The sequence below is a fragment of the Aquila chrysaetos genome, chromosome 3, assembly GCF_900496995.4.
Source record: "Aquila chrysaetos chrysaetos chromosome 3, bAquChr1.4, whole genome shotgun sequence".
Lineage (NCBI taxonomy): Eukaryota > Metazoa > Chordata > Aves > Accipitriformes > Accipitridae > Aquila > Aquila chrysaetos.
The window spans coordinates 67,536,454-67,563,104 of record NC_044006.1 but is presented as its reverse complement, the minus strand read 5'-3'; the positions used below and the strand labels follow the sequence as shown (position 1 = coordinate 67,563,104).

The 26,651-nt window shown below is 39.6% G+C and overlaps 1 protein-coding gene across 6 annotated transcripts in view; it reads right to left on the bottom strand.

Annotated features, from left to right (window-relative positions):
• Nucleotides 1–26,651, bottom strand: part of DIP2C (disco interacting protein 2 homolog C) — a 337,185-nt gene that overhangs the window by 109,431 nt on the left and 201,103 nt on the right. For all 6 annotated transcript variants that reach the window (XM_030009286.2, XM_030009287.2, XM_030009289.2 and 3 more), the window contains 5 exons: nucleotides 18,338–18,463; nucleotides 17,330–17,539; nucleotides 10,839–10,970; nucleotides 9,361–9,480; nucleotides 8,215–8,412 (listed from right to left, as the gene is read on the bottom strand). In XM_030009286.2, coding sequence (XP_029865146.1) covers nucleotides 8,215–8,412; nucleotides 9,361–9,480; nucleotides 10,839–10,970; nucleotides 17,330–17,539; nucleotides 18,338–18,463 — 786 coding nt within the window. The remainder of the gene's footprint in view (nucleotides 1–8,214; nucleotides 8,413–9,360; nucleotides 9,481–10,838; nucleotides 10,971–17,329; nucleotides 17,540–18,337; nucleotides 18,464–26,651) is intronic.

The following is a 26,651-nucleotide window of genomic DNA, read 5'->3' as shown; positions in this document are numbered from 1 at the left end:
CCATCTTACAGTATTTTCTTCAAAACCTAAGGGCTATTCAGATTAAAGTATTTAGATGCATTCTTTCAGAAGCACCCCAGTACGCAGTACAACCATCTCCACGTAAGTGATCTGAGTAAACGCAGAAATTAAGTTCTCTCAAAGACTAAGAAAATTTAAAGGGGTACTTTCTAGTTTTGTTTTAAATAATTAAGTCCTTAAATACATTTTGTCATGATGCTCTTTTATTGCCAAAATTTCACTTCAGCTTCTGAACCATAGAGCATATAAGGCTGCCTCCCTAATCCCTCACCTTTCTGTTCAAATACACTTTGAACCGCACAAAAAAACCGCCCATAATATTTTCTAACGGTCAGAAAAGACTTGAATTTTCTGTCACCACAGCCCTTTCCTGCTCTATTTACTGGTGCAATACCAAACTATGTTAATTACCCGAACTAACTGCACGTGTGTATGGGTATGAAACTGTGGAAAACTGGAACAAAGCGGCTAGTCTGCATTCAGCTGGGAAGGAGCTGGAATATACGGTCTCTCCTGCGGCCCTTAAAAGCTCCGTAACTTCCCTCCAACCCTTGCCGGCTCTGCCTGCCCCCGGCTGCCGCTGCCTCTGCTCCAGCGCGGGCAGCAGCAGCCAGGGGCAGGCAGAGCCCGCAAGGCACTCTCGCAAGCAGGCCAGGCAAAGTCCATGCAGATCTTCAACTGGATCACGTTCAACAGGAAGCCCGTAATTTTTCTTCCAGGGTATATAGCTGCATTCCAAAAATAAATTAAAAAAAAGGGCTACAAAGGGAGCAGTAATCCAGAAGCTGGAGCCAGGAACTTATGAATCACCAGGGCCAGATCTGTGGCTGCTGGATGGGGCACAAGCTTCTGACCAGAGGTGGACTGAAGCGTGCGTTTATTTTGCCACCTTGACCGTTTGGCCCCCCCAACATCACTGAGAAAGAAACACAAAGGACTCGACGACTGCAGGATAAAAGCCCTCAGTATCGGAGGATGTTATAAAGAAGGAAATCTTTGAAGTATTTCCTTCCTTGGTTCTGCCTAGGTTGCAATTTAGTGTAATTCTTCCTTTGCGAACTTGAGAGATTAAACGTCTCTGGGAAAAAGCCGATTGCTGAAACCTCTCCCACAAATCCCGATGCTGCGACCTTGCCGCGACCTCCATACGGTGCCACATCTGCGCAGTGGGAGAGGGAGGCCTTGGTGAGGAGGCCAGCTGTGCTTCATCCAAGGCTTTCTCTCTGAGACAGGGCTCAGCGCCGCCAGGCCGATCCCTGTGCGGGGTAAACCGTCTTCGCTACACAGGCTACGGCGGAAACCTGGATGTTTGGAGCTGCTAAGGATATGCCCCATTGTCCTCAGCGGGAGTGCAATGGAGCACCGGTCCTCCTCAGATAAACACACTGCCATTAATCTCCTAATAAGTTGGCTTGAAGACAGGAGGGCAGGTGTCGGAAGCTCAAGCAACAGTTTCATCTAGTAGTGAGTGGACCAGCCCGTGTTTCAGCTCCGTCCGTGCCAGAGCTCCTTTCTTCCAGCCGTGCCACCGCAGCAGAAAGCTGCCCTGGGCCCTGCCTGCAGTCTGGCAGAGCACACGCCACTGGGTGCAGGAACCTCGAGCAACACTGCTGCCTCCCCGCCATTTCCCCATGTAAAGACCAGGCCCCGTGAGCCCTCCTCTTCTCCACCTTCCTGCCCACATCCCCACTGCCGCGGGTCCTTTCGAACAGCAATCCTACCTGCCTCACCAGGGACACATTTGTCCTGCCAGGCTCCGATCTGCTCACCAGCCGTACATGAGCAGCTCCTTTCTTGCATTTAAAAATGAAGAATTGGTAAGTCATCTACAGAGATAAGTCATTAGCGAGAGATCTGAGTGTCCAGTGGTGATTCAGGCACAAGGGTCCCCACCAGAAGGGGCCTGGGCTCTGCAGACCCTGTGCCGTGTCTGCCAGCCACACGCACATCGTGGGTAACGCGGGGCACTAGGTGTTTAAGTACCTGAATTACCCCTCAGTTTTCAAGTCACAAAACTACTTCCCAAACAAAGCAGACTGGTAGATGCCCACAGAAGAGTTTCCCAAGTTGATTTAGGAAAACAAAAACCCAGCAACTTGCAGTTAACACGCACCTTGCTGCTACTACAAATTATAACCTTGCTCCTACCTCCCATCAAGCTGCTAACTGTGGTGCTGCTTTCCAAGATCTTGTATAACTCCACAGGATGGTAAGAAATTAAGCTTTTCTCTGCATCTGTCATTGCCTAACTTACTTATAATTGCTTAAGCATTTACTGAAATAAATCTTCTTCTAAAGATGATCGTATCTTCCTCAGCCACTTCTGTCACTTGCCCAGAGTATTGCTGCCAGACTTGCACGCCCTAGCAGCATGTTTATTCAGGGAGGCCTTTAACGCTCTTCACACACTTGCAAACTAAGTTGAACGTTCCCACTGCCCAGCAAGTATCAGCAAGTACTGCTATGTCTCTGAATCTGAGCCATATCTGGCAGACATCATGTGTGCAGATATTCTCAGTAGGACAGGATGGAAAACAGCATCTTGCTTTCTGGCAGCTGTGACGAACACTGTTAACACCTGTGTGGGGCAAGTCCCTTTTCTTTTGTTGCTGGAATTTTGATTTAGTTGAATAGTAGCAACTCTACACCAGCAACCACATATTTTACATTTCACTTGTATTCAGTCTTGTTCATTTTTAACAGTCTATTCAGAGGGCAGTATCTTTTACCAACTAATATTTAGCAAGCTGGAGTGAGTTAATAGTCAGTCCCATTTGGTTAAGCAACACATTAGGAGGGTAAAGGAAACCACCAGGTCTTAAAACCACACAAAAAGTGATCAGTTAACAAAAATTAGATGCTTTCCACATGACACTGAAGTAAATCCCCTTCCTCTTCCTTCGCAAATCTGTAAAAGGACTGACTATATGTTTGTGTTGAATGTAAAGAAGGTTATAAGAGAAAAGCTGCATCAGGGAGAAAACTCAGAGAGAAAACAAACCACAGTCAATTTCCTTATCATCTTCAGGATGCTTTTCAGAACGACACAGCACTAACTCAACAAAGCCAAACCAGTGGTTGCTTACCAATCTCCGTGCACAGCAATTGCGAGACTGCCAAAGTTTAACTGCAAATAATTTTGTCAAATATTCATTTTCTCAATATCAGGTATGACATTTCTTAAATTAAATACAAACAAAATTATTTATTAAATCTGGTGTAAATGGCAAACTTCCTAATGCTACGCAGGTAAAGGGACACTTTTTCTGCTTTGCAAAATAACAGTTGCAGTTCTGCTGCTCTGTTAACCCTTTTTTAATAAACTCTTTAGATCCATCCTGAGCAGCAAATGAAACTGTTGTCTTTTGGGACAAAAAATTCAAAGAAAAAGAACAAAAATGTTCTGTTGCAGAGAATAAAAGACTCCAGACATACTCAGAATAGAGGTAACCTTGCTATTACAGTGCTTGATACTCCAGTCTTAATCATAGCTTGTAATACAGATTTTTAAAAGTAATTTTCTGTCTTTTTATTAAAGAAATAAAGGTTTAAAGTCTTAAACAATCATGACATTGATATCTGTCTAGAGACTTGAACCATGACTATCCATGCCTCTGTAAGCACTGAGTTATTTCAGGGATAAGGACAGTCTGGTTGTGTAGCTACTTTGTTAGAAGAGTCTCGATTCCCTCTCTCTCCTCCTGATAATTGTGAAATTCCTGGCCTACGAGATTCTCGCAGCAGGAGGACGCGAGTGGCCGGGTCACACGCCAGCTGCAGCATGGCTTCGGGTTGGCTATTTTTGGTCTGTTGTTAAGTTTCAGCCATCTCAGGGTATCTCCAGTATAAGCTACATCACCCCTGCTAAGGCAGCATGACTTTGGACTCAAAATGTTTACAGTTGCCTTGAGTATTTTTTTTAATCGGCAATTAATTTGAAAAAAAAAAGCCATTTTTCAGGCATTTCTTTTTCCACAGAATCCAAATAGATGAAGAAAAAAATACTTCTCTAACCCCAGAGCTTTCTTTGCTACTTTTGCTAGCCTTGCTGTCTCCAATAGGCCTCTGACATGTGAAACAATACATCAGAGCCACTGAAAATTGTTTTAAAAAAATCTGATTACAGAAAGTGTTAGATAAAGCAAATGAGATTCTTTGAATCAGATGTAGTTAACTGGTATTCGTTTTGTTGTTTTTAATAATGGTTACAATAAGAAAGCTCAAAATCTGCTCATTCCCAAAGTACTTTCAGCATTTTACTTTATCCCCAGCCTTTCTGATTCTTCTTAGAATAATCATTTTAAGTTAAAAAAAGTAACTATGATAGCTTAACTACTATATACGATTTAATTGTCCTTTATTGACATTTTTTCCTCTAAGAAATCACTAAGCACTTCATTATTACTACCAACAATACCAAAACCGGATGCCTGACTACTCTGATTAACTGTCTGAGCCAGAAATTCTCTTCCTCTTCCTCAAAGCACATGTTAGGTTTCTAGTCAGAGTTCAGACTTACATAAAACCCAATAAAGACACCTTTCCTTCCCATATCTCAGACATTTCAATTTATGCATATTCAGTGATTTGATTTATAAAGGGATTGTGAGTAACTTAACTAAGATGTTCTCCACTTAACCAAGTTCCCAGAGGAACAAAATATTTGAGAAATAAGTAATATTCATAGTGTTTCATTCACTAGAAAGAGTTTAAGAGTTTTGAGTACATTAAATAAAGATTACAACTGGGGCACTGAGGAGAACTTCAAGAACTGAGGCAAGCCACTTCAAAAACTTGCTTTAATAAAAGATCAAGTGTTCAAGAAGTGCAGTTATTCATTTCTTCCATCTACAGTAAGCTGGGACACATGGAAGAAAACAGTCCCAACATGCTATGAAGACAAAAAGCGCAAAACACATGCTGGAAAAGACACAGGAGATATAAGGCATTACAAATTAGCTGAATTCCTGCAGAGGAATGGGAAGGCAGTGACGATTTTAAGCAACAGCTGAAAGAATAACTTCTTTAAACTAGTTCCCCTTACGGCACAACAGCACATCACAATCTAGAGCACTCACCACTTAAATCCACACTAACTGTATCATATCCACATCAGCCACTGTTAGGTAGGGAAATTCATTCCAGTAAATCACGTAAGGTGGTCTTATCATGCTAATCTACTGCTGTCTGCCATGGCATATCATAGCTTGGCTATCGGTCTGACCACTCTCAGATGTCACTGGACCGGACAGCAAAAGAGTTGTGAGGAAGGCTTTGGAGAAGAATTTTGTGGACTCTCAGAGAGCTCCTTTTCAGCATGCAAGGCCACCAAGGGCAAGTATGAAAGCATGCTGGATAGATGCAACAGGCCAACACTGCATTTTTCAGTGCCAGAGAGAGCTTGCTGTAAGAATCAAGACTAAGGTGACAGATGGGATAAGATTTCACCGTGTAGATGCAGCAAAAGGTCTGCATTTGAAAAGATTTGCTCCCAAAATAACCTGTGAGGTTTGGACACAGAACAGCTGTACAAAACTAAAGAAATGTCCAGGTCATATATGATACTCCAGTTACAGCCCGAGTGATGGGCAGGATGGCAATATTGTCTACAATGATCCAGAAAGGAGGAGATGAATATGCTTGGTGTTAAGGGAATAAGTACTTTTACTTAGACGGGCTATGACCTGTCTGACAGCTACAGAGACACCCCTGGAATCCAATTTGGAAAGACAGAAAGAAGTCTGGAATAAGCAGACTGTGATTCATCCATGCAGAGACAAGAAACTGGAGAAGATGCTGTGTATGAAAAAAGTAGGGATCAAAAGGCATCATGTAGGAGCCTCCTCTTGACTGGAAAGTTGGGAGGATGAATGAAGAGGATTTCCATGAAGACACAAGAGGCTGTGAGAAGACACTAAAGCAGAAACAGTAAACAGACATAAAATATTCAAGAAGAGGTGCACAGTGACCATGTTGGTAACATGTCAAAGATTGAACCTCTAGAAACTTAGAATTATTCTTAAAAACCTTGAATATTTGTCAAAGTAGTGAACATATGAAATCCTGGTAATGGTGTTTCCTTAAATTGGCAAAGAACCTGAAAATAACTGTGAGGTACGAACTCAGAGGCTACTGAAAGTCCTCAGTGTTGGTATTTTAAAGTTTTAGTCATCTGATCATCACACACACACACGAGGAAAGGAAATGCCACATTAATACCATGTGGTAGGATTGTGGGTTAACCTCATCCTTCAGAAGTTTATTACAAGTAGGGCCAGTGGAACTATGCACAGGGATAAAAATTAATGAATAAGAGTGTCTTTACTGAGTTCAAGGCTTAATGTTTATTAATGTTCAACTTTAAAGAATGCCATGACCACAACTGCTAGAAAACATTACAGACATGAAAGGTGGAATAGTTACAGCAAAATCACTCATAAAGTCACCAATAAAATGGCAGGTGGCTGTAATATTAATGATATTTCAAAAGCAGTTGTCATTTAAGTAAAGAAAACCACTGCGGCACAGTGAATGGACATTTCCCATGAAAAAGAATGTCAGCTTGAAATCTAGCTAGCAGAGAATTCACTAAATCTCCTATGAAATGTTGCAGTTTGTAATTTATTTTCTCTATAAAAAGAAGGAAAAAAAACAAAGAAAAAAAAAAAGAACTTATTTTTTCTGACCTCAAGAAACTACTGAAAGGCAACAGCAAAAATCATATCCTAGAGTGCTGCCATGAAAGTAATGAAAACATGAATTTTAGTCCCATTTTTCTCAGGATTTGGACAATTTAGAAGAGGGGTTTGGAAAGAGTTAGTTTAGGACAGAGAAGCAGGCTAGGTGGCTCTGGGAGCCACGTGGATGAGTTCCTCAGGTTGATTTGCTCAGCCTACAGCCCTTCAGGCAAAGCAGGACATATGCTCAGACTCTCTGGACAGAGTCCCATGTTCAGAAAAATGGTCTGATTCTCACTAACATCTTAATTTCCTTTCCTGTCCAATTTATTTAGGGCATTCAGTAGATGATATGAATTGCTCTTCTGCAAACATGTAATTGCAAACTTTAAAGTTCTTCTCTAGTTCCAAGCAAATGTCCTTAAGGAAGAAAAACATTGATCAATGGTGAATCATATGTTTGCGCCCTAATTTAACTTCTAAACTCTAAGGTACCTGAAGGGAAAATGTTTCATGCATGACCTTCAGTTGCAAAGGTTCTCTTATGCTTTAAAAGCCTTTAACTATATTTGCAATGCCAAACTTGCAGCAGACATTTTTTTGGCCAGGGACCATCACTCAGTCGGACTCCTGAATGGAAAGGAGCATTCAGCACTGAACAAAACAGACAGACCTCTGTATCACAGCATGTAAAAACATTCTCTGCACAGAACTCTAGGTCCCTGAGAAGGTAGAAATAAAAAAAGCAAAATCATTTTTTACATCCCTATCAAAAGCATACAGAAATGGTCCAACCTGCTTTCATAAGTTTGATGGTTATTCATAATAATTCCTTTGAACATCTCCCAAATGTCCCCTGAACATCTCAAAATTAGAAGGTATATGGGAGTTATTTGCCAGAGATATCCTTCTGTTTATTTTTATTTGGCCTTTCTTGGTTGCAATAGATTGTCAGGCAGTACACATTGAACTATATCAACATATCAAAGATCACACTGAAATATATCCTGGCAAATCTATTTCAAGGCAGTACATTTGCTAGCTGTACAACTACATATCAGGAGGAATAATTCAAATCACACTTACTACAATGTCAGTAGAACATGGAAAAAAATCCTATTTTAACTTCTTCAGGAAGCTGGTGAATTTTGTATACCAGGTTCTGCTTTTGCAGAACAAAGCCTGGGGAATAACGAAGGGCAATGGATTTAGATGTTAATCTTCAGGAAAAATCTGCCCTAGGATGTATTTCTATTTAAAAGGTGGTTTTAATTTAAAATCTGTGATTCCATGGGTGTATCTACTCAGCTCTTTTCCTCTTTGTGAAATAAATCATACTAGAATATCTCAGCAATTCATACTCAGACACCAACAGTTTCAGAATTGTCTTACCCTACTCAGAAATGGAACAAATGCATCATTAGAGGGCTTTTTTCACTGTATATTTATGCATTTACTATACACACAGACACTGTATACAATATATAAAAGCACAAGGAGTTTGAAGAGCGCTCACCGTAAGTGAGAATATACAGTGGTTTTCCATTAGTATCCATAGTGGTTAGGCAAGGAGCTTTCGGTGAGATGGTCCCCCATCGCTGCAAAGCTGCTTCCAGAGAAGGCGGCCAATTTGTAACCACACCTAATTGTTCCCCACGCATAGCCAACATCTGAGCTCCTTCCGGCTTTGGCTGGTTTGGATCTGGCTGTTGGACTTATGATTATGAAAAGATATACAGTTACCATGTAAATTCTATACCCTGTGTACACCTGTGTAACCAAGAGAATAAGCTACCTTTGCAAAATATCCTGAAAATAATAACATGTTAGAAGGTATTGAGAAGCAACAGAGAAATATAACAGAATAATTAACTTTTAACTTTAACAGAGATGAAGCAACTGAAACATCTCAGAAATGCACGTGCTTATCCTTACACTAGCTCTACAAGCAGGGAAAGAAACTGCTGAGGCAGCATGCATATATTCATCTTCGAAATAATAAACCTTTCTTTATTCCTAAAGAGGGGTGGAGAATACTTTTTCCTGGCAAAAATGCAGTAATGAGATGAACTGCAGAACTACTGAAAAAATGTACTTTAACAAGTCATCAGTAACAGATTGATTTAAGTCACGTTCTGTTACAGTGCTTTCTTATAAACTACTATGAAGACTATTTAAATCTCCACATGCTGGCAAATCTTAATTCTCAAAGCACTGGCCTCCTTAAAAAAAATTTCCATTTATTGACTTCATCCTTGTTTCTATCTTACATTTAGTTCATTTTTTTCGATGATTCTCTGTTACACAAAGGATGTGTAAAACATTTAACGTGCTCCCTCACTGACAGTTTTTCTCATATTGGTGTTCAAAAGCAATGGCTGTAACCCACAGCTGAATGTTCTCAAAGCAAATCTTCCCTCCACGCCCTTCTGTCGTTTCTTTGCAAGCAGACCCAGGAGCTGAGCAAACAAGAGGGACTTTTGACTCTACAGCACTATGTCCAAGCTCACTACAAACAGATTCCACTGAATACTGATGCTTTTTGGTACTTGCCAGTACAGGGAGGGCTTACTTAGCTTTCTAGAAAGTCAGTGTGTGAGACAAACATTTTACAAAGTTTTAATAAGAGATCCCCAAATCTTTTGAAAAACAGTCATTTTACCTTCTAACAATTCCTCAAAGTCATCTACAAAGAACTCTCGTAATGGTGGTCGTTTGGGCCGTTTTAGTGTATTGACCAGCTGCTGAATCTTTGCTGACACTCTGCTGCTCACTGGTACTCCTGCAGGACAGGGATCAATGGAGACATCAGTCGACCGCTATGCTGAACACCACCAGATGTTAAGCGGGTAAGAAAAAGTCTAGACTGCAAGGCCACCACAACTATAGTTTCATGCCATACCATGACTCAAGTATTCAACATTAAGACATTAAGATCATTTCAGCAAAAAGGAACAATGATGCCTGGTTTAAATAAAAACAACACAATGTCAGAGTGAGCTTGCAAAATTAGAGGGGAAACAGCAAATAGCCTGAGGGAGAGAAGGACAGTGGAAAAAACCCTCCCTACAGCAAATGTCAGTAACCTTAGTGAACTCTTCTAGATGGCATTGGCAATGGTCAGTGAGAAGACAGGCACTGGCTCTCCCTGTGCTCACTGGTCATACCAACATTGACTCACTAGACGGCAGCTCAGCAAGGAGTGTGGGTAATAGGCTCTGCCCCATCGTTTATTCTGGGTTGCTCTTTACACTGTAGTGGACAGCTGTCCGGTATCCATCTTAAACATGGTTCACATCTTTGTATTACTTCAGCATGACTCTGTATTCTCTGAACATCCCTACAGCCAACCCCACCAGCCAGCAAGCTCCAAAGGGAGGGTGCTTGCCCATACAGCACTTTGAAAAACACAGTTCTGAACAGGAGCGTGGGGCAAGGGGCACTTTTATAGTATAATCCCATCAATCACCTCCCCCTTCCTTTTCCCTAGTCGAGTGTAAAGCCTCTGCAACGTTCATGTCATCTGTTCCTGGACAAATAGCTTTCTGTCACTGTATTGCAGAAATTTCAACTTCCTACACTTCCATAAGGTTGGTTTCAAAACTTTTATCAAGTGGATTTTAGAGCTGAAGCTACTAAGTTTAGATGCGATACACTCAGTCAACAATTCCATAACCTGCTGAAATACTGTTTAATAAGTTTTAGAAAAGAGGAGCAGTAAACAAGAAAGGCTTTACAAATAACTGTTTTTCAAAAACAAAACAAAACAAAACAAACCCTCAGAAAATAGAACTTCAAACACGTCACTTTTCAAGGTGTAGCCATCCTAGCATGTCACGTTCCTTGCCATTTAAAAACCAGACTAGCTGTAACCAGGCAGCATGATAAAAGCAGATCTAAAGAGATTCACTGCCTTCTTTTGCCAAACAATTTCTACAGGGAGTCAGCTCTGCTGATTAAGAAATATCTCCCTATGTCTGCTTCATTTACACCAGTTTATTTTAAGACTGTAAAGATGCTGCAACTTTGTACTTGTTTATAAGTGAAAAGTGCCCAGAAGAAACCAAGAGCAGATGCATACAGTAACCACTAAAAAAGTTATGATACTCAGAAAAAAACTAGTTTTGCTTTGTGACATACCATCACCAGTCTCCATAAGTTCAGCATTTCCATACTTTGGTGCCACCCGCGCCGTTGATCCTTGTGGTCTTTCTACTTGTATTGAGTGTTCTGAGGTGTAAGTGGTAACATCTGGAGGGGCAGAATGATTTTCTGTGAAAAGTAAGTTAAAAGGTTTAACCGTGTACCTCCAGTGCTGAAGGGCAGAAAAGCAAAGGGGAGAGGAAAGGATACCATTTGATTTTTTTTTTCCCAACATCTGAACAGGTGTTAATGCACAAAATGAATGTATGCAACTATAATGCACAGAATGATTTTAATAAATAAAGTTCCCACTGATTAAAACAGGGGCTGTATATCTGCCAGAAGCTAAAAAAAAATGATACAATTAGGTTGTAGGTTCTCCACTGACATTTAATTTTATACTAAGTGAATGAAAGCTTGTGAACAGCCTCAAAAAGAAAAGATGCAGACAAATATACTTCTGACAGATTATTTGTTTTTTTCTAAATAAAAAGAATACAGCATATTGTCAATCACTTGCAAGTGCCAATGCATATCCCTTTTATAACCTCTGTATTTTGAATATGCCAATTTTAGTTAAGAAAGAAATTTGTTCATATATTAGGAAAAAAAAATCAATCATAGCAGGGTTGGAATCCAGGGCAAAGAAATAAAATGTAAAGAAACATGAACTTTGCATTCTGCATGGACACTTGCTTGTCTACTATTTTTAGACAGAGCTACTTCAATTCTTCCTCATAACAAAAACTTGCCTTCCAGAAGGCAACCACAATTTTGTCTGACTCATGCCAGCACTGCTAAACAATTCCACAGAGCTAATCTTTCTCTTTCATAGCCTGATAACTCAGCATGCCACTACAGTTTGTTTTCCCATGTTTTCAAGTCTGAATCTGTATTACCTACGTATTTGTACTATTTTTATGTGTTGTCTCATAATTTTTTTCCAGGTTTTTATCAGCATTAGAGTAGATGGAGATAAATACCATGAGCAAGTAACAACTTCTCTCTAGATTGACATATATGATCCCCAGCAGCCTCTGAGATACAAAAGAAGGCAGGTCTTCATTCTACTGCCACTGAATTGAAGAGGAATACACTCCATTTCACAATAGTGTAAGAGTCTTTAAAAATGCAAAAATTCTGGAAAAACTTAATCTGGTTCCAATACTATTTTCAAGATGTGCTTTTTAGTAAATATGTCCTATAAGCATTATGGTGCCATAACTCTGCTACAACACCAACTTCTACAGTAAATTTCACCTCAAATGTAATTATAAAGCATTTTCATGAGTCTTGAACTTTGGATCATTGTAATTCTTGTGCGTTCAATCCCAAGTTCATGCACCATCAACACAGATAACTAATTTTTAAGGCTACACATACAGTAACAGGATGTTATAGTAGATGCCTATTTTGCATACTTCTTATATGAAAGTAGCATTTGACGGAAAATCATAATGAAAAATTAAGACATGATATTAATGGCTGTAGTTGTTAGTTAATGTTTATATTCATGAACATCATAAGGACTCAACCTTATCACCCAACCACAGTATTTGGTTGGGGAAAACACAAGATGGCTTTTATCATGCAACTGAAAAACGTCTTGCATCCTACACATGTCCAGTTGAGCCTTTTGATTCTGATCACATCCTTTGTTACAATTTTACTGAAACAAACACCTTATATTGTGCTATAAGTGACCAAATGAAATATAATAGCTTGGACAATGAAGCTTATGCTGGTAATTCATTTGAATAACGTCTTCATTTTAGATGTCTTGTCATTATCAACTACTTTAGACTCAGCACAATTTTTGCCCTCTCTTGCCACTTGGCAAGAGCTTTTTATAGATCCTGATTGAATTACCCAATAACTAAGTCAATTAAAAAATGCTGATGTTTATCTTTTTATCTTTTACTTATAATGCAGTTGTGCTGTGCAACTAGGAGGAGATCATGACTAAGAAAATAATTGTACTTAGTCAGCTATTAGTAACATGAGAAAGTATTTTTAAAGTTATCTATAATTGTTTACATATTTCCAGTGAAGTATTTCCATCTTTCAGACTTTACAAGGCAAAATGAATTGGAGTTAAAGTATCTCCTTTCAGGTTTTAGCACTGAGCCAAATTATTTTTTTTAATGCATGAGAGAGAAGATAGATAGGTGATCCAAAGCACCACAAAGCAGAGACGTTCTCACTTCAGATCTATACATCCGAAATCAAATACTTCTTTGTAACACATGGTGCCGAGTAGGGTGAAATAACACGAGAAAGAAGCTTCCTGCTCTTTTGTAAAGGGGTTTGCTTTTGAACAGCAGCACTGGCACTCGAAATTACCTAAAAGAAACTCTCTTCCCAAGGTGGCCACCACTGGCTGGCCAGAGATTGGGGGTTTAGTACTTTGGCTGCCCATCTGTTATTTGCATGTCTATTAAGAACAACTCTTATCCAGCAGAAGAAGAACATTAAGGTTTGTCTTGCTGTGTTCCTTTATAGTATCTGCTTAACAGATGTCTTATGGCAATATCTACAACTGTAAGTTTCATCCATTAGATTTACAAATCCTCAGTCGGTTCCCTTCTCAGAGTCCAGGTTGGAGAAATGAAAGCCATACAGACAAAAATTTGGTCTGAATGACTTCTAAAGAAAAAGGTAATTGTTATGTTATGTGAAATGTACCCTTTTTTGTATAGAACAGTCAATCCAGGCTTAGACTATGGACACAATCTGTATAGAGCTGCTTGGTCTTACATCAGGTAACTTGAAGCACTATTTGAGGTTTAGTTAAGAATAATGATCCTGACACATCTGTTGACTAAAAAGTAGAAACTGTGACAGCCGCATGACTTCAAAGCATTTCCTCCATCAAACATACATATTTGCGTCACCTCCTCTTCTCATCTCTTCCAATATTCTTGCATTAGAAGATCACAGACAGAACAGCTGTTTCCAGTTAAGGCTCTCTTCATTTCTGCCACTAGAGTGATATAATTTACTCCATTTCATGAAAATCAGAAAGAACCAACAATGGAGAGCACATTCATGTAGGGATAGAGTGAGTGCATTGACAGAGCCCCATGTCTGAGAAGAAGCAAAGAGGTGGAGGAATACTTTCCAGTGGGAGTTTGGAAGCACACATAAGCACCATGTATTTGAAAAGTCTCCAGGAACTCAAAAAGCATCCCTGCAATACTATACTTGAAGAAAATGTAGCTTTTTCTTCCAAACAAGCTGGCCCTTCTGGTTGTCAGGGAAGGGAAATCCAGAGTCTGAGTTGTAGTTTTGTCCATCAGCTGGGTTTCTCCCGTACTGATGTCCAGGTGACAGAGAGTATTTTAAAATAGTCTCCTGTATTATAAGTTAATATTCACCCTCAGAACACAGAAGAATTTTCAGGTTGTCAGAGAACTATCAGTCATGCCTTATGGCACATGCTTTTACATTTACTTTATTAGAAATCTATGTAGCTTTTAATTTGGTTAGAGGCCTTTGATTTTCAAACAGAAACATATTTGAAGCATATAAAAGAAACATTAAATGCACCTACAGGATCAAAATTTTGTAGTGAGAAGTTTAACTCTTTATATAATTTTACAATCATAGGTAAGCACTGTGTGGTTTTCATTAGATGAACTTTCTGAGCTTTTGGATGTGCTTTCTTTTCCTGATTTTTATATACATATAGATCCAAAAAATACAATACAAAAATGAAAGCTTAAAGACCTTAGAAGTATATACAGTACTGACCCAAAGATGGGTCACAACATTAGTTATTTTTTACAGATTTCACTGGTTTGACCTCTAAGTTCAAGAATTACTCAACACAATTGTGATACCCACACCAAACTAGAGATTCTCCGTGTAGCTTAGTACACACCCCTCAGTGTCTTAAAAGCTGAGAATAAATATTTAAAGGATATCTACCCTAAACTAGAACTTTGGCCATAATAGAGCAGCAGCAGCAGCCAAATTAAATGAACAGTATAACATTAAAAGCATATAATAGCTTATGCAAATTATCTAAATGATCCACAAAGCTGAACTCTGATTATATTATAGCCAAAGCTTTTTATCAAATCCCTTCTCAGGACTGCATTACAGTACTTAAACTGGAAAAATCTCCCTTTGATTCTGTGATGCACTCTGGAGGCCAAATTCTACTGGATATCAGAATGGAGGGCATTTTTTTGTTATCATTAAAGGTCTTTCCCATTGACCCTTAAATTTGTATTTATCAGAACTGGCATCTTCAGAGTACGGCAGTATGTCCTTACATATTTACAGATGATTCTTCTCCTGCAGACTGATCTGTCTCTGGAGTACAACTCCCTGGACCAAAAAAACATCAAGCCATGGGAATACATGTTCTTTGTGATCAAGAACAAATTGTCTCCAGTAGATGAGGAGCTTCAGAGAACAGGATTATTCTTCCCTACCACCTTCTCTCCTCCCAAAGAGGATTATTCATCTCTGTTCTGAAAGAGCAAGGCTATCTGTGGGAATACTTCAAATCTGTTAGCTCTTAGAATAGATTTAAGTGCAAAACCCGTCTCCTCAGATTGAAAAGAAAAAAGAGCCATTTAATTTCAAATTCTTACAGAAAGCAGCTCATCCATGAAGAATACATCTTATAGTCATCTTCTGTGTAGCTTCTTATATTTCCAGTGATTTTAGCAACAACGACTGATGGCAACCTTAAGATCACAGTCTCAATCTGTCAGCAGGTATCACTCATATTTTGTATCCAAATGACCTTTGCATTACTACATCACAACTACTATCCAACTACAAATGCAATTTAAGGTTATCTTATTATCAGAATGGATAAAAATATGTATACAACCGAGGTAAGCTTAACTGCTTCCTTCAAAGGAGAGATCCTTCCAGTCAACAACAACAAGGCAAAATAAAACAAGTAAAAGAAGTATTTTTCCTCTTCTGCAGAATACTGCCATCTTAATTTAGCTCTATAAATGTTGTATTATTTACCACAAACTCAGTGATTATAAAAGAAGACTCACTGTGCCAGATTTAAAATTACTGAAATGTCACATTATAAAGAAGCTATATTTAAAGATACATTAAGACTTGGTGTGTGAGTAATGCAACCTTTCAGAGTTTGGATAAATTTAATTCTCTGTGCTATAATTTCCTCTAGCATTTCAAGATGAAGTCACAGAAAATAACCAAATGCAATGATTAATGTGTTCAGAAGTGTATGTGTTTCTAAAACAAGGTTCTAAGCTATTCATTTAGCATGAATTTAAGAATACAATAGAAATTCTTCCCCTGACTGCAATTCAGCAATTCCAGACCATGATGAGAGGATTACTTATCTGAAAATACAGGTGTTACATCAAGCTATACTCAGAACAAAAAAAGGGATACAGACCACTGTTCCAGCACATAAAGTCAGGAACATTTAAGATAGATACTTTCATGTATCTCATTACATATACTTGAAAAGGAATGATCAGTTGAGGAACAGTCACACAAAACTGCATTTCATATGTGTAGTAGAACAGTGGCAAGGTTGCTTTATCTGTCCCAATACAGATTCCAAAAGTTTTTCAGTGAGACAACCCAAAATACACAGCCCCAGTAAGAATCATAGAATCATTTAGGTTGGAAAAGACTTTCAAGATCATCGAGTCCAACCATCAACCATGCCCACTAAACCATGTTCTGAATGCACCCAAAGCAGATGCCTCATATGATAAACAGCAGTTACTGGAGAATGAAGGGAAAACAAGCCTTGCCTTCCACATGCCTAATTGAATAGCTGCCTTATTTTAATGAAGACTAATGTCAATGGCACAATATTCAGAAATAATTAATGTCTGCGAAGCTTAGCCCTAATGGAAAGAAAGCTTTGACTTCCTAGGATCTTTCCAAAGGATATAAACAAGCTACTACTAATAATAACAACAGACCTCTTCTCCGAAGGTATACAGTAGATTTTCCCCAAGGATTATAATAGCTAGATATCCCAGCCCAAGTATTCTAGATTCAATTAAGGGCGGAAAAAAATATGTTTAAGTGGACCTACTCTTAACAGGATTATCAAAAATCACTCAAACTATGCAATTAAAGTGGTGCAGCACTAGGGGAAACTCCTGTGCAAGCAATCCCTAATGCTGCATGCACTGATTTTCCTTACTGATGGATTCTACAGAGATCTTCTTTAGCATTAAGTAATAGAAGTCATGCAACTGCACATTTTAAGATACTGGGAGCCAACAGCTAGACCCTGCTTGCCACAACATAAGGTTACCCCCAAATCTAAATTGTTACTTTTTTTTTCATTTTCTCAGAAAATAAGAATATAGGACTATCCCTCCATATAATATATGTAAATAGAAAAAAGAAAAGAAGAAAAGCACAGGAAAGACTTTTGTAAGACTTCATACAGCAGCATCAGCTCAATGTGAGAGACAAAATTCATGTTAAACTGAACATACTCAAAGTGTCCGTATACTAACCTATATGCGTTTGAGCCATAACATCAGCTAGTCTGTGTGCAGCACCACTGCCTCCACTTTGTGTTGAGGAGGAGGAAGTGGTTGACGTGGTAGAGCCGTGGATCGCTTGACTGATCCAATGTTCCATGTTTATACTCCCCTGACTTGAGGTGGGAGTTCCCTGGGAGTCGCCCTGTACGGAGCCTTCATCTTCTGAACCAGAAGAAGTATCTAGTAATTAAAAACAGCCTGTTAACTTGCAGTGCTTTTGAGTTTTCTTAATAGAAATAAGGCATGTTCATATTAGAAATCTAAAGAAAAATGCCAATACGAAAAACTCATGAAGGTAGGCAAACATAACAAGAAAAGTCTGTAATACTGAAAGCCCTGAAATGAAGTCAATTGCTAACTGCGCACCAAGAGAACTGTCCTGCTCTAAGGCCATGGCTTGTGTATTACTGTACAAAAATAAGGGTAATAAAAGAGTCTTCCTTTATAATACAGCTTGAGAATCTTCTGAAGATCTCCAACCATGTATTAAGAGTACAGAATACCCAAAATACTTTCCCAAGCTCACTCCACAAAGTCTGGATCCAGCAAGTATGAGAATGCATGAGATGTAGGGTATTTTCACAGTCTAGTAGGTAAAAGAGTAGATACATTTGAAAACGGATGGCATGACTAATTGTAAAGACAATGTTCCATTACAGTGTTAGGGAATAAACTAGAAACTTGAAAGGAACTTTGAGTCACAGAAAATATGACAAGCTGGCCATAGTTAGGTCCTCATAAAACCAAAAGGACCAACGCAAGTTGAGGTACCACCAAGGGCAAAGCAATCATGCGAACTGCCCCAGTTGACTTTCCAACCATTCAGTTCTCCTTCTCCTCTTCAAACATATCTCAATGTTTTCTGCCCAGCGTGCTTCAAATGACATTTCCGTTACTATCTATGCAGGCAGATTATTAGTTCCTAGCAGCACAAAGAACCATTTTTAAAATTCTTATAAAATGCACAGAGATGCTCACCTGGAGGTGTGTAGGCATCCATTGATGTTTGGACCACCAATGAACGTCGTTTGGAGGGCATGGGGACTGCCATTTTCCTTTCTTTATGTTTAGCAAGGGCTGCCTGGACTGCTTCTGTGTGGACATCTGGAAGGAAAGAGAGATTTCAAGCTAGTGTTTCAGAGAAACGAGCTGTTTGTTTGTGCATTCAGTGCACCTGCACACAGGTTCGTTTGTATGCCAGCTAGGCTGACAACGCATATCGAATGATGAAAGGCAAGGAATGCACAGGATCTCAGAAGGACTGCATAAGTTCTCCTCACTGTAGAAAAAGCAGCTATAGTGAAGTGCCGTACCAAAAAACAAGCCCTTTGAGCTGTATGATATTCCCAGAACAGCGTTGCAGTATTTGAAGAGTAGGAACTCCGCTTCCCCAGAGCAGAGCTCTGTTTCATCAAGAGCTATTACTTCAGCAACCAGTACTATTTTCAGTGAAAGCGTGGTGTATTAACATTGCCTGTTTTTTTAAATGAATGAGGTTTCCAATTTACACAAAAGTCACACAGACTAAGTGAACAGGAACATTTATTTGAAAGGTAAGAGGTATGCGAAATGTCATAACAAAAACGGCAGCAGGTCCCCCATTCCCAAATCCTTCTCCTGCTTCCTTCACTTGGCTTTATTCACAGAAAAGTAAGTATTACGTAGGGTTGGCCTGAGGTGGAATGAGAAGAAAAAGCACAAGGCCTTGTGCTTTGCAGGCTTGTGCTACACACACCTCACACCAGCCCATTCCAAAGCATCCAACAGATCCCTTCTCCATGGGGACATCCCTAGTGAAGAGCTTCTCTATCTTTCACATGTCTATATAGCTGTCTGCCTTCCCAAGTCTGAAAAAGGCCATTTATCATGTCTAAAAGACACTAACAACATGTTTTGATTAATTACTTTGTTTTGTGCAAATCTTTTAATAACTACCATAACTGTACATTGAAATAAGTCTGCCTTTAGTTTACTGCCTTGCACTGTTTGTCTGCATATTTCTATGGTTTCGGGACAAGTACATGAGGAGACAGTATGCAAAACACATGGCAGCCAACAAAAGTCACTTATGGTTAAAGAAGTTGTCACACACTGACCACCTGGCACACAACTGGAAGCACATTAGATGTTGCCTTTTAACCAGTTGTCCTTAGTCAGCTGTAGAAAACGCAGCAAGTTGTGTGGACTATTTAGCTGTTCCCATTTGTGAAGCAGGAGAATAGTGAAGCAGGTTTAATCCAGAGTGATCCCACTTCTGCTGCTGCTGAATCTGTTTGAAGACCACCCTTGTAGGGTGGTTTGCAGCACACAGCCTGTTTCCTACTCCTGTGTCGATGTGGTGGCAGCTCTGAACAGGCAATGTTCCCCAAGAAAAGCCACAGGAAAGAGAAGAGTATATATATCTTTATTTGAAGAGCTGCTGGTTGGATCACATCAGTGTAAGTAACTTGTTTTAAGTAATAACTGGGAAGGATGACTAGAAGCGTTAGATGATACACTTTGCTGATAAGCCACTATGTCTCATTTTTAATAATAGTGTTCCCTATCTTCTGCCAGGGTTTAAGCACCTCTCAGTGGAAAGACTGCAGGGAAGAGTAAGTCTAAGAAAAAGAATGTTATCAGCTGCTTCTGTGAGCTGTTTTTTGCTTTTGTTTTAAATCATAAAGAGGACGAGCATGTCAGCAAAAGCAAAGCAAGAAAAGCAAACAGCAAAGCTGGAAAAGCATACTCAAAAGATAAAAAAGCCATGAGGCTCCAAAACTGAGGAAGATTGCAATGCTAACATCAAACCAGAAAACAATTTCTCTCCTGTCAAGTCATTATTTTAAAGTAGAAGGTTTAAGGTCTTTCTTATAATTAAAACCTGATGAAAAGTTTATGTGAAAAGTATCAGGCTAAGAAAATAAACAATGTAAGTTTTTACCTAACAGCATGTCCCCAAGATAAATTCCTACCTGCTCACTCCACACCAATGCCAATAACTTATACAGGACTGAACATGCTCACTAATAATTTGTGTTTCTTATCCAACAAACAGGGAACATTCTTGGTGTTCTTTCAAAGGATAGCAATTAGATATCAAGCAGTAAAAAATGAGCTTTCCCTTTAGAAAAAAAACCCAAACTCTACAGAAATTTTTGGAAGAGAACAAATTTTGCTGATCAAGGCAGGAAGAATTATTTGTCTATTGTTGAATTTAGGATTGGTTTTTACTCTAAGGATTAGGAGGGAGATGAGGTGTAACTCAAATTCTTCAAAAGTTTTTTAAAGGAGGAGAGCTGACAGAAAATCATTATTAAAATGCTTAGTGACAGCTGGACACTGAATCATAACTTGCGAATTCTTTGATTTCTTTTTTGATGTAAGAAGGTAAACTCATCAGCTTAATTAAAAAAAACACTCTGCAGGGTTTTGATTTTCAAATGAGTCCACAGGAGTCCAGAAATTGAATTCTTTTCTTAATAAAGCACATGCCTGATATGTTTATTTGTAATGAGTTACTGTGGAATAAACCAAACTACAGATTCCTAAAAAAAACCCCAACTCCAAAAGCACACAGGAAAGCAGAAACAATGGAAAAAATAAGAAACTCTCAATAAACAAGCAGGAAGCTGACTGGGGAGAAGGAACATGCACACCTGCTCCCAGCCAAGCCTGCAAGGTCAGCTATTCTGAAGGCATTACTCAGAGTATAGAGGCTACCAAGAAAAACAGGACACTTGCCTAGAAAAAGCTGAGGACAGACAGTCCAGAGATGGTCCAGGGACTATCAGCAAGAGCTTACAGGCTTTTAGCGGGAGAGGAAGAAAAGGCAGCAGAAACAGTCAAGCTTGGGTGATAAATCTTTTCACAATGCTCTCTCCCAGGAATAAAATCTTGGCTAAACGAAGTGTCCCTAAGCATATAAAAAAAGACTAAGGATTAGGTAAAGAATGAATAACAGCCTATATAGTTTGTATGGTCTTCTTTTTGAATGAAAGCCTGTTGTTGAGTTCTGAAGATCCTCTTCAACCTATTTTGACAGCCTTGTACAGAGTTGGACTTGTTAAGCTAATGAACAGCATTCAAGCCATTCATACCTAGAGACTAAGTCCCAAAGTATTGAGAAATCAGAAAGGTGAGGGAAAGCCAGACTGATACTTAAGAATTACACTTGAGAACAACTCATGGGTTATAGCCCCTATCCTGTAACCACAGCAAGAGAGAAACAGTAAGTAGGTTTGTTCCCCCTAAGTATCAGCTTCAGGTATGCACTTTCCATACACATGCTTTGCTTTTCTCTAGGTTCTAGTTTTGCTTTTGTGATCTACAAGCCAAGTCTGCTGATGTGTCACAATGAATGTTGACCAAAATACAACTAATCGTCTCTTTTCATAGTTTCATGAAGCATGGATTTAAACCTAAACTGAAACGTACATTCCTCACCAAAGAGTGACCCTGGTGATTTGCTTCTTATCAATTTGAGCAACAGTGTGGTAGCTCTTTACCTTGGTGAAAGATGGGCTATGGTGTCCGTCATATTGTATGTGGCCCATTCTCTCCCACTGCTTGCCCACAATCTGTCCCTAGCAGCTACTGGAAAAATACAGGGAGACTTGTAATAGGAATTCATACACTAGTTATTGGAAACTCCTTGTTCACTGAAGGAAGGAAACCACATTTGTGATACACACTGGGACATAGTATGATGAGGGTAAGAAGACATATCCAAGTTCCCTCGGGACAGGAAACTGCTTATCCCCCCACATCCCCTCAACACAAAGCAGTTTGTATTCTCCACGTATTATACAGAGCATCAGCAGAGAACATCACATTAGAATTTCAAACTGTCTCTGTCAGGGTGATGCCTCTTGTATTGCAGGTCTGACAAAAGTGTCTGAACTGTCTTCTCAATCTACTCTGGCACACTCAGGCTAACTGAATTCATCACATTGTGACTGAGCATTGCTTTAAAACACAGATTTCTTGTTAAATTTTCCTGAAAAAAATTGTTCCAAGTATGAAGATTTTGTCCAGAAATGCTACACAGTTAGGAGCTTTCATTTAAAAAAAACCCAAAAACCAGCAAAAACCCCATCTCTCCTCTCTTTCCTTATAGTGTGCCATGCTACAATTTCTCACCTACTATAAACTTCTGATAGAGTTTCAATGCAGATATACCTTGATGTAGTTGCACTCAAGGCTTCTGAAAAAGTCCTGGGTCTAAGTGGAAAGAAAATGCTTTTAGGCAAAATATTCTTTCATGTAGAAGTCTGTGACATTCTAACTATACTGTTACAGCTGAATAAAACGACTCCAGGTCCTGACCGTTCAAAGCACTCCTATAGGTAGCAAAACCTTTATACTCTTCCCACCTGGCTTTTCTACAAGGAAGTCTCAATGGCAAACCTAGAGCACAGAATAAAATATCACCAACTCTATCTACAGTAGTAGGAACCAATGCGCAGCTCCTTATCTGCTATTGTCCTCCGCTGTTTTAGGTTGGCCAACCATATGTTGAATCCAATTTGTGAGTTTGTACTCAAGGTATCAATAAATGGGAAAGAGTAAAGCAACACGCTTGGGAAAGTTACTTGCTTAACTTGTGCTTTGCAATCAACCTGGTGTTCAGTATTCAACCTGACACATTATTTCTTATAGGCTGCCTGATAATACTTAGCAAACTTCAGACAAAACAACTCTGTCCCCAGTCTTTTCTCTGTTGCATTCAAGCATTTTTATTTGTTTATTCTCTCCCTTTACTTTCTATGACAAGATAGAGAGGGCAAGCATACTTCTGGGAGCAAAGTCAGCAAGTGAAATACAAAGGAAGTGGAACTGTAAAAACAAGCACATGGTAGAGAGCAAGTTTCCCTTCAAAGAGCTAACAATCTATTAAACAAGAGATGAGGCCTCAAAACAAAGGGCAGAGAAATTAAAACTGGCATAGAGAATGAGGGTTCATAAGCTCAGACTCCCAGAGTGATGGATCACCCATGGCTTTGGCCACTGCGCTCTGTAATCAGAAACTCTTATCTATTGCAAATAGACGTAAACTCCTCATTCCATCAGTAGGACAAATTGCCCAGCTTTCCCAGGAGGTGCTCTGCTTAGCGTAGTCACTCTTTTCATCTGGTTTATCCTGCAACTTGGCACAATGTTGTGCTCCTTGTTCAACTGAAAAGGCTTAGGAGAAAAACCAACCCACTAACATACATTATTACACAGCACCAGGTTGATATGGACACTGTTCTCCATGGTCTTCCCCAGCTTTATCCCTCAGTGTGATCTAACGGCTGCATGTTCAACACATCAGTGCATTTGACTGTCCATGGAGAAGGGAGCAAGCCCATCTCTGATTCTGTGGAGCAAAGTGACATCGTACCTGCACTGGCACAATGCTCCGACGGGACCCCACTGGCATAACAAACCAGCGGAAGACTGGAGAGTCAGTGGTTGGCACAGAGCCATGCCAGAGGGATAAGCTTGTGCTCGGAGACTGTTCATTTTAAACACATGTTGACGTGGGACGGAGCAACCTATTCTCAACAGGGAGAACTGGGTGAAAGAAGATGTTAGGGACATAACTGTATCAACTGCGTTGCAACACAACGGCAGCGTTCAAAGGTTAAATAATGATGCCCAGCAATGCAAAAGAAAACACTGCTAATTACCGATTGCTCATACTGTTTACCCCTTTTTCACAGTATTCTTTAACCATTTATTCCCTACATTTTTGATGACATGGAACGTAATTTTTTTTGAGAAGTGATAAGACAATTTTTTTTTTTAGTCAGTAGTTGGGTTGGCACACAGACAGAGAGCCTGGCCAGGAGTTTTAGTCTGGTTTGTATTGGCTCTGGGATAGGAAAAGTCTCTTCTGAACTTTTACTGAAGTCTTTTCTGTAGGACATACTTTCTCTCCTCCTTGCACAAATGTGTGTGTATTTCCAATAAGTGGTGAGTTTCCTCTGTGACAAGCTGTCTTCTCCTAGCTATCGACTTTGGGGAAGGCAGTACATATGATCCTTGTAGGCTCAGATGAGCTCCACAAGCGAATCAGCTTTCCTTTCCTGAAGCAAGAAAGCAATCGTTGTGCGATGAACAAGGTCAGCCATTTCCTGGTCCACATAGGGAGCCATGCTGCAGTACCTCAGGTTTCTCTACAGCTGCTAGAAGAGCACTCTTCTGAAGTGTGCATCCTCATTTGGCATGGAGCATAATCCTGACTCGCCCTTCCCCTTACACCCCACAAACAGGGATGCCCCATTCCTTACGTGGGCCAGATACAGTGTCCTTGAAAGCTCTGAACTGTAACTGAGACATTTGAAATATGCTACATATTCCTAGTCCTCCCACAGACTTTTGCAGCTTTTAGCAGGAGAATGAGTTTGCTCTTTTTTGTTCAGCTCTTTTTTAAAAAACAAAAACCTATTCAACAAATTACAGTTGCATTCTTCCTCAATGTGGAGGGGTTGTTAAAATTTTTTTCCTATATGAGTTTAACATGCCTCAGCGGCTTCCCTTGTTCAGTATTAGCTGCATTTGCTCCATAGGCATGTCAAACATTCCACATACTTTAAGCAAAGTGATACCTCCTCATGGATCAGGGATCTGGGTGTTAGTTCTACAGAGATCACAAAACAGGGCACTCCTCCCATGGTAAGCATCATTACATTAAAAATTTCTACATTATCAAACTGTTCCTTGCACTCCTTGCATAAAATGCCTCAGCATGCAAAAGAAAAACAGCATCTTCTTTTGTACTTAAATCAGGTCTTGCAGTTGTATGTCAAGTGGTTCTCTTGCATCTAATTTATCACGCAGCCCTGTTTCTTTTTAAGACAAGAAATTAGACTTGCTGTAGATAGGAATTGTGCACTGCTAGAATCAAGATAGCAGAAGTCTGCTTCTACCTATGTTTCAGAAAAAATGTATTACTTCTGTTGGTTTTGCTCGAGTTTTCAGTTTCCCAGTAATTATAAAGCCTTGATACCCAATCACCAGCTGTCTAAGAAACACAAATATGGAGAAACAAGCTGTTGCCTAATTTTTGCTGTACAGATGCTGAATTACCTAACAGATCTTCTGCAGCCTGGTTTTCCAGTTTTGAAGTAAAGGTACTTCCACCCCTCCCCTCAGGGGACTTTACCCCTGAAAGAATAAAAGTGCTGGGAGACATACCTAAATGTGATCCAAATTCATCCCTTTCATCTGTTTGTTCTTTTTGCCTCATGTAATTCCTCTCCCCTGACCTATTTTTGTCTTTTTTTTTGATTTAGCCTTTGGAAACAATCTTTCTTCCTTTGCTTTAGTAGCCAACTCCTGGTAACATGATGATACAACCAGGCCCAAGGACTCTGAGAAGGTTTAGCATCCTTGTTTTTTGTGGGGTAGTCCACAAACACAACTGACTTGCTTGCAGAACGGTAGATTATTAAGATCAAGAAGGCTGATACTCTGCACTAATGAGTTTAGAATGCCAAAGGATTTTTAATAAGAGGTTATTTATGTACATATAATACATATTTATGTCGTATTTATACTGCAGTAAAGGATCAGCCCTGAAGTCAGACATTTAACAAATAAGTAAAACCAGAAATAAGTCTGTCTCAGGGAAGCCAGTATCCGGGGTGACATCAAGGAAAACAGCTGGAAGAACAGGCAGAGAGAGGCAGGAGGCAATAGGAACAAGGGCAGTTATTGCTGCATCAACACATAGTGCAACAGAAGAACCCTAACAGCTTCTGAGTTATTACTGGGAGGCAACTGATACTATGATAGGAAAACAGGCTCTCCGACCCCACCGGTACTATCAAAGGTGAATTTTGACTGAAAATTGTAGATAAGGCAATGCTAAGTATAGCAATAGTATGTGCTGTAATTATACAGAGGAAAGGTTGGCAATTGCTGCCTTACAGGAAACTAGTAGTTGAAAGCATGAAAGTCTCTTATGAGTTTAATCAGACCTTTGTTGTAGCTACCATGGAAACGAAGGATATACTGAGAATTCATTTCCTAATACGTGGCCTGTAAATACTCTGAGTAGAGATAATTTGGTAGCTACATCTACTGGAAATGCAATCAGGACATACTAAATAGGGTGAGACATGGTAAATGTGGTATCATCAGAACAGATTACAGTTCGGCTTTGTCTTTTGATTGTCCTGGGCTGACAGCACTGACTTATTTTCAGGCAGATACAGGGCAAGTGATTTCATAGAAATTGCTGTGTTCATCCAACACAGATCAGTCCTTGGAAAATCATCTCACCCCTGGGAATGTGAAAGTAAATGAGTCCCTGTAACAACGG